An 8873-nucleotide genomic window follows, 5' to 3' on the forward strand; every position below is an offset into this window, starting at 1 on the left:
AACACTATTTAGAATGGACCCTGGTGAGCGGGCTGGATCTCTTACATTAATATTACGCTACATGGTTATCTGTCTGGTTATTACTACGCTATTTACAATGTACAGTCTAGTTAACATGTATACAATAAGCAATAAATATTAACATACTAGGTTCACCCATACTGAGAATGTGTCTTCTACAGTCTATCCACTTATCTTATTATCAGCTGATTATCATCTGGGTCTGAAGTGAATTATCTTCCTCAATAGAATGTAGTGAAGTGTGTTTAGTCATATGGTAGAACAACATACCAGGCAGAAGCCTACATATAGTTCTTTCTCTCTATTAACCTATGGCCTATATTGTTCTTATATGTTATCAATGTGTGTTGGTTGTGTTTGAGTCTCTCAAACCAGTTTTTCCAGGTGAACAACGTACTTAATGAAACCGACAGAATATCCCTGCCATGAAAAGGCTGCATGATATTTAGGTTTGATAATATAGCTGCATCAATCATCTTTGTTTTGTCTCCTCCCACTCATCTGAGAGGCGTATGGCCAGTGACCTCACAGACAGGAAATGACTAACCCTTCTCAGTGCTCTCTCACCCAACCCTCTCACTCAGCTTCAGAGAGCCCTCCAAGTTTTATTTTCTCCTCACTCTTGTTATTCTTCCAACCCGTTACGAACTGACCTTAGGTTCAATTGAATCAGTTTGTCTGACATAATTCATTACAGATTAGACATGATGGGACACGTGCAATCCTGTTAAGACCTGCATAGTGTGAAAGGTAATACAACTGAAGGATTTTGTAAACCATGTAATGTGAAGCAAGCTTCAAGACAGCACTAACATCTCATTTCTTTGTACAGCCATTTGGCATGACAGTCAAGAACATAAGGTGATTTTAAGGATTTTGAAAATGGTGTAATGTGAAAAAAGCTTTATCATGTTAACCACAATGTCACTCAGATGTGATGATAGTGGCTGGTTCTCTTCGGCTTCATCTCGGCAACTCAGAACCAATTATTACATGAGCACTGGCCTCTAGACAGTTACTAGTGTTGGTTGTGGGGGGTTGAGATGTTGGACTAGTGGTGGAACCAGGGACGATCATCTTTGGTATAGACCCCCCCTCTCGTGCAACGTATGGCCGGAAAATCCCTCCGCTTCCAAAACTCAAAAGCTGCCAGGTGTACTGTAGGTAGCCGCGGTCACGGTGTACATGCCAGCAAATGTCAAGAAAATATTACACGTGACCAAGACATGTAATCTCAACCATTTCAAAACAGTAGCAGTAAAAAAATATGCAACCGAGCAATCAATGCAGGTTAAAACAAGCATTAACAGGGGTTGCATTCCAGGTCGAATACATTGCAGACATTGCATTGCATCAACCAATGGTTGTGTGCCACGTCATCGACTGCACAGTCGGGCATCAGATTGCTAAGTGATGTGGTTAGTTGATATGTTAAAGACCTATACAGGTGTGAGATTAGGCATGCGTCTGCAATGTAGCTGACCTGGAACACAGCCAGAATCTCTACACTGTGAAGCTGGGGCTACTGTTGTGTCAGATCAGGCTACTTCTCATTGTTAGAGGTGGTGGTAATGATCAGTAATATACAGTAGTTATCATCATAATATGGAGTATTATGTAGCCTGTATCTGATGCTCTGATAATGTTTGATTCTCCCCCACTCAAAATCATTTTGCAATTCAGATCACTGTCTACTCCCTTGCTCTTTAGTGTGTAGATGACTTCACACAACAGGTTATTCACAGGTGACTTCGTCTGGATTTTGGTGACTTCAAAAATCTCATATGGTGGAATTAAAACTTCTCTCTCTTCAGGAAAGGCTGAGTAAGAAGTTAGCTCAGCGCCAAAGCAAGTGTTGATCTCAAAGCAAGACACATTCCCAAAGTTGGCTAAGTCGGATCTTAAAGAGCTTGTGGTGAAGGTGCCGAAACGGATCTCCTGGTTGAGAACATTCTGATCAAACTTCTTGTTGGTTCTGTGAAAGGTTTCCTTACATGTCTCTTGTCTTTCTCTAAGAATCTGAATGGCGTCAGTCAGGTAGAAATGCAGTGCATGGTACCTAAATGATGTTGTCATATATGCAGAATGGCCCTCTTGAACTGCTTTGTTAAAGTCCAGGTACATTGATTTGGAATTTGATCCTGGTATGTTTTTTGTATACAAATAGATCGCAATAGAATGCTCTGTATTCAAACTGTCTCCATGTGGTATAGCGTGTGGTTTTGCTATGTTCCAGGATGTATTGAATTGAGGATTAGTGTTTAACTCATCGAAGAGGTACATGTTTTCAACCGCCCATAACATTAAATCTCTGCACCCATCATATTTGTCATCAACAGAAGAACGGACCATATCTAGAGGTAGAATCTCTTGCATCCCTCCATCTTGAATCCCTCCATTTTGCATCCCTCCATCTTGAATCCCTCCATTCTCAGTTTCTCCATCCTGTAACAGTGACATTATTTAGACACGTTTCCATTCATAAGACTTATGGCAAACTGTACTAAAGTTTGGAAACGCTGATCTAATGTAGGGGCAAACAATGACAATTTAATATGCAATCATTAAAAAAACTAAAAAAACTAAAATGTCAAATATCTCACCTTTGAATGGGGAATGCCGAAGATTAAAACTAAGATTACCATCAAAACAAGTAGAAAAATAACAGAAAAGACGATTGTCTTCTTTTTGTGTATGTTATTGATTTCCATCTAGTGACGTTGAAGAAGGAAGTAAAAGGTTACAGTTAGTTTCAACAAGAAACCAGTGCTGTGTTCGAATACTCATACTTACATACTGTATACTACATACTTAATGAGTACATACTACATACTATAATTTCATTTTAGTATACTGTAAATGAACGGTATCCTTTCAGTAGAGTGTACTAGAGCTTTGCCTGTAGCGCTTTGCCTGCTGTTGCTATGCAACTTCTTGCTAGCTTGTTAGCATAGCTAACAAATGACTAGCTAGACATCTTACAACTTCATTAACAATGTCCAATGAGAATGCACAATGACTATACCACTTAACTAACCTAAGAATGACCTGAATAGTAAAGTCAGTAAATGTTGGGTAGTTAGTTAGATAGCATATAGTTAATGTGGTTTGATGTATTAGTAGCCAACTAACGTTAGGTAGCCAGCTAACATTCCGGTGCATACAAGCAACTGCTGCGATGATATGCTATGCGGTTCGTAAGGCTAGCGTACCTAACAAATTGTCACCCAACATAATGTGTAACGTCACTTATTTGAAAAGTCATTACATTATTACATTGCTGAACATTTTCTTAAAATATGTCATAATTACTTAAAGCAATGCATTTGTGTCTGCTCTCATCGGACGGCATATTTTCGCCATTTTCTACAAATCTGAAAATGTTGTGAAGCCACGCCCATTTTCTGAAGAATTGCATTAACATCCCCAAAAGCACAGAAATAGTGTCCACTGCTTGTTATACTTCCTATTTTGACTAATGTAGTGCGACATCCGGGAACCTGTGGCATACTAACTATATCCATACTATGACCAATAAGCAGACTACATACTCAATTTCCGTCACAAATAGTACGGTAAGTGCGGTTAGTATGAGTATTCCAACACAGCTCAGGTCCTACTGTGCCTGTTCCCGAGGCATTCATATTGAGAGGTACAATTGGAAGACCTTGAAAATAAATGAAATTACATGTGACATTTGTAATATCTGCCATCAAATTTATTTGTGCTCTCTGTTCTTGCTAGTTAGTAACTTTTAATTATCACTCACAAGTTAGTGTTACACTGTACTCTGTGAGAGATCAAAGTTACCACTATGATCATTCTTAAATCATTCATTTTTAGTGTATTTTGCTGTGAAATAATCTGTAGAGAACTGGATGTACAGGCATTGACAGAAAGAAATGATACATTCCTACCTGTTAGTTCCGTTCTGGTCACTCAATGTTATGGAATCCTTTTTTGTGAGGCCAAGTTATGAGCAAAAGCTCTTAATCTTCTTCTCTCGTGTTTTCCATTGTTATGTCGATACGCACAACAGGTTTTTTTTTGTGGAACCACCCATGTATGACACATCACTGGTTTTTCTGGTCCTTAGTGACTTTAGCCCTGAGGACACCTAGCATTACAGTTCTAGCACAGGTAAAAGGGAAAACACTGATGTGTCACAAGGGATTAAAAAAGGGGAAACACTGTGTGTCACAAGGGGTAAAAAAGGGGAAACACTGTGTGTCACAAGGGATAAAAAAGGGGAAACACTGTGTGTCACAAGGGATAAAAAAGGGGAAACACTGTGTGTCACAAGGGATAAAAAAGGGGAAACACTGTGTGTCAAACACTGTGTGTCACAAGGGATAAAAAAACACTGTGTGTCACAAGGGATAAAAAAGGGGAAACACTGTGTGTCACAAGGGATAAAAAGGGGTGTGTCAAACACTGTGTGTCACAAGGGATAAAAAAGGGGAAACACTGTGTGTCACAAGGGATAAAAAAGGGGAACACTGTGGGGGATAAAAAACACTGTGTGTCACAAGGGATAAAAAAGGGGAAACACTGTGTGTCACAAGGGATAAAAAAGGGGAAACACTGTGTGTCACAAGGGATAAAAAAGGGGAAACACTGTGTGTCACAAGGATAAAAAAGGGGTAACTGTGTGTCACAATGGATAAAAAAGGGGAAACACTGTGTGTCAAGGGATAAAAAAGGGGAAACACTGTGTGTCACAAGGGATAAAAAAGGGGAAACACTGTGTGTCACAAGGGATAAAAAGGGATAAAGAGATAAAAAGGGGAAACACTGTGTGTCACTGTGTGTCAAGGGATAAAAAGGGGAAACACTGGGATAAAAAGGGGAAACACTGTGTGTCACAAGGGGGAAACACTGTGTGTCACAAGGGATAAAATAAAAAAGGGGAAACACTGTGTGTCACAAGGGATAAAAAAAAGGGAAACACAAGGGATAAAAAAGGGGAAACACTGTGTGTCACAAGGGATAAAAAAGGGGAAACACTGTGTGTCACAAGGGATCAACTGTGTGTCAAGGGATAAAAAAGGGGAAACACTGTGTCACAATGGATAAAAAAGGGGAAACACTGTGTGTCACAAGAGATAAAAAGGGGGTAACTGTGTGTCACAATGGATAAAAAAGGGGAAACACTGTGTGTCAAGGGATAAAAAAGGGGAAACACTGTGTGTCAAGGGATAAAAAAGGGGAAACACTGTGTCACAAGGGATAAAAAATATAGAGGTGAGTAAAATTGTTAATATGTTGTATTAGTATTAAATGCATTACAGAAGTGTAACGTTAGATTAGCTTATCTTAACCTGTCCGTTTGTTACTTTGTGGCAGTATGAAAAGGGATAATATATATGATCAACTAACTCATGGTGCTGAGTGTTTTTACTTAAACCACACTCCGGAAACGCATTGTAACGTAAAACGGTTAGATATAAAGGGTAGTTACAGTGCCTTGCGAAAGTATTCGGCCCCCTTGAACTTTGCGACCTTTTGCCACATTTCAGGCTTCAAACATAAAGATATAAAACTGTATTTTTTTGTGAAGAATCAACAACAAGTGGGACACAATCATGAAGTGGAACGACATTTATTGGATATTTCAAACTTTTTTAACAAATCAAAAACTGAAAAATTGGGCGTGCAAAATTATTCAGCCCCCTTAAGTTAATACTTTGTAGCGCCACCTTTTGCTGTGATTACAGCTGTAAGTCGCTTGGGGTATGTCTCTATCAGTTTTGCACATCGAGAGACTGAAATTTTTTCCCATTCCTCCTTGCAAAACAGCTCGAGCTCAGTGAGGTTGGATGGGGAGCAGTTTTCAGTTCTTTCCACAGATTCTCGATTGGATTCAGGTCTGGACTTTGACTTGGCCATTCTAACACCTGGATATGTTTATTTTTGAACCATTCCGTTGTAGATTTTGCTTTATGTTTTGGATCATTGTCTTGTTGGAAGACAAATCTCCGTCCCAGTCTCAGGTCTTTTGCAGACTCCATCAGGTTTTCTTCCAGAATGGTCCTGTATTTAGCTCCATCCATCTTCCCATCAATTTTAACCATCTTCCCTGTCCCTGCTGAAGAAAAGCAGGCCCAAACCATGATGCTGCCACCACCATGTTTGACAGTGGGTATGGTGTGTTCAGGGTGATGAGCTGTGTTGCTTTTACGCCAAACATAACGTTTTGCATTGTTGCCAAAAAGTTCAATTTTGGTTTCATCTGACCAGAGCACCTTCTTCCACATGTTTGGTGTGTCTCCCAGGTGGCTTGTGGCAAACTTTAAACAACACTTTTTATGGATATCTTTAAGAAATGGCTTTCTTCTTGCCACTCTTCCATAAATGCCAGATTTGTGCAATATACGACTGATTGTTGTCCTATGGACAGAGTCTCCCACCTCAGCTGTAGATCTCTGCAGTTCATCCAGAGTGATCATGGGGCTCTTGGCTGCATCTCTGATCAGTCTTCTCCTTGTATGAGCTGAAAGTTTAGAGGGACGGCCAGGTCTTGGTAGATTTGAGTGGTCTGATACTCCTTCCATTTCAATATTATCGCTTGCTCAGTGCTCCTTGGGATGTTTAAAGCTTGGGAAATCTTTTTGTATCCAAATCCGGCTTTAAACTTCTCCACAACAGTATCTCGGACCTGCCTGGTGTGTTCCTTGTTCTTCATGATGCTCTCTGCGCTGTTAACGGACCTCTGGGACTATCACAGTGCAGGTGCATTTATACGGAGACTTGATTACACACAGGTGGATTGTATTTATCATCATTAGTCATTTAGGTCAACATTGGATCATTCAGAGATCCTCACTGAACTTCTGGAGAGAGTTTGCTGCACTGAAAGTAAAGGGGCTGAATAATTTTGCCAAATAGTTCAGGTGTGGAGAGCGCAAGAGAGAGCATAGAGACTGCAGAGAGAGAGCAGGAAGACTTGTCCATTGGAGAGACTGAGAGTGAAGGCATAGTAGAGCAGGAAAGTGAGTCAGATGGAGAGACAGAGGCTGAGGTAGAGGCTAAGATTGAGACACCAACAGAGGTTCTGCGTGCGTCCACAAGCAGTGGACCATCAGGTGTGTGATGTTGAATAAATCTGTGGTTACTTGTAAAGCAGTGCAATTAGTCAGTTTATATGGTGTGAGTCGGTCTGAAATGAAATGAGCCGGTTTGTGATTGAAATGAATTCTTATTTAAGGAGGAGACCTGGAAATGGGTGGACGGCAACCCACTGACCACAAGGTGAGAGATGATAACTAATCTGTCAATAAGGCTCCATTCAACATGTTTCTGTACAGGTTACTGTCATTGATGATACCAGTCAACAAAGTTAACTATAAGATGTCAACATATTATTTAGTATTATGATGTTGTAACTGTGATGTCTGACTGTTGTTAACCCTGTAGGTACTGGTATAAACCATGATATCTGACTGTTTTTAACCCTGTAGGTACTGGTATTAACAATGATATCTGACTGTTTTTAACCCTGTAGGTACTGGTATTAACCATGATATCTGACTGTTTTTAACCCTGTAGGTACTGGTATTAACAATGATATCTGACTGTTGTTAACCCTGTAGGTACTGGTATTAACCATGATATCTGACTGTTTTTAACCCTGTAGGTACTGGTATTAACAATGATATCTGACTGTTGTTAACCCTGTAGGTACTGGAATTAACCATGATATCTGACTGTTTTTAACCCTGTAGGTACTGGTATTAACAATGATATCTGACTGTTTTTAACCCTGTAGGTACTGGTATTAACCATGATATCTGACTGTTGTTAACCCTGTAGGTACTGGAATTAACCATGATATCTGACTGTTGTTAACCCTGTAGGTACTGGTATTATCCATGATATCTGACTGTTGTTAACCCTGTAGGTACTGGTATTAACCATGATGTCTGACTGTTTTGAACCCTGTAGGTACTGGTATTAACCATGATATCTGACTGTTGTTAACCCTGTAGGTACTGGTATTAATCATGATGTCTGACTGTTGTTAACCCTGTAGGTACTGGTATTAACCATGATGTCTGACTGTTGTTAACCCTGTAGGTACTGGTATTAATCATGATGTCTGACTGTTGTTAACCCTGTAGGTACTGATATTAACCATGATGTCTGACTGTTGTTAACCCTGTAGGTACTGGTATTCCAAACAGCGTGATAATGCAGGTCCTAATGGGGACGAGGACTGTGCTGAGATACACAAAGACCAGAGTCCTCAAAAGGCAGGGAATGACATGTCATGTGACAGCAAACTCAACTGGATTTGTGAGAAAGTGGTTTAAAATCACCATGACAACATGCTGTAACACATACAGTAGCCTTCAGTGCACAGAACTTCCTCCTCTGTCTCTGTCTCTCTCTCTCTTTGTCTCAAACTCAGGCACACAAATCTTGTATTTATTCGTATTAGTATATTAATAAAAGTCCTACTTGTTTCCTGACATTGTAGCTTCCTTTTTACCAGAGTCAACATGAAGTTAGTACATCAGACTCTGCAATATGGGTCTCGAAAGAGGGAAGTTCAGTTGTTATTTTCAGTGGTTCAACGAACTCCTCGATCAATCAGGGTCATTTAGAGAGAACAGAGCTGCGTCCGTTTCTGTTGCCATCTCCTCCTCACTGGTTAAGACTTCCCATCCTCAATATCCACTTGGAGCAGTTTGTAGTGTCACATCTATTGTCTGGACATTATAATGACCCATGTTTGTAGTGTCACATCTATTGTCTGGACATTCTAATGACCCATGTTTGTAGTGTCACATCTATTGTCTGGACATTATAATGACCCATGTTTGTAGTCCTGGACCTCCTGAACATGTTGA

General features: G+C 40.1%; 1 protein-coding gene across 2 annotated transcripts; it reads right to left on the bottom strand.

Annotated features, from left to right (window-relative positions):
• Positions 1–729: 729 nt before the first annotated feature.
• On the bottom strand, positions 730–4044 carry LOC135534345 (NAD(P)(+)--arginine ADP-ribosyltransferase 2-like). Of its 2 annotated transcripts, XM_064961367.1 has the most exons (3): positions 3939–4044; positions 2625–2732; positions 730–2466 (listed from the first exon to the last, which is right to left on the bottom strand). In XM_064961367.1, exons 2-3 carry the CDS (start codon positions 2730–2732, stop codon positions 1597–1599), a joined length of 978 nt encoding a protein of 325 aa, XP_064817439.1. In that variant the 5' UTR covers positions 3939–4044; the 3' UTR covers positions 730–1596. The 2 variants fall into 2 exon arrangements, with proteins under 2 accessions (XP_064817439.1, XP_064817440.1); XM_064961368.1 differs by lacking the exon at positions 2625–2732.
• Between the last annotated feature and the right edge of the window lie 4829 nt (positions 4045–8873).

The sequence above is a fragment of the Oncorhynchus masou genome, unplaced genomic scaffold (genome assembly GCF_036934945.1).
Source record: "Oncorhynchus masou masou isolate Uvic2021 unplaced genomic scaffold, UVic_Omas_1.1 unplaced_scaffold_3272, whole genome shotgun sequence".
NCBI classification, from domain to species: domain Eukaryota; kingdom Metazoa; phylum Chordata; class Actinopteri; order Salmoniformes; family Salmonidae; genus Oncorhynchus; species Oncorhynchus masou.

Bases quoted from the DNA above. Each gene is read 5' to 3' on its own strand.
- LOC135534345 (XM_064961367.1), bottom strand. From the start codon at position 2,732: ATGGAAATCAATAACATACACAAAAAGAAGACAATCGTCTTTTCTGTT. The intron at 2,467-2,624 runs GTGAGATATTTG...TCACTGTTACAG, and splicing joins TCGGCATTCCCCATTCAAAG to GATGGAGAAACTGAGAATGG.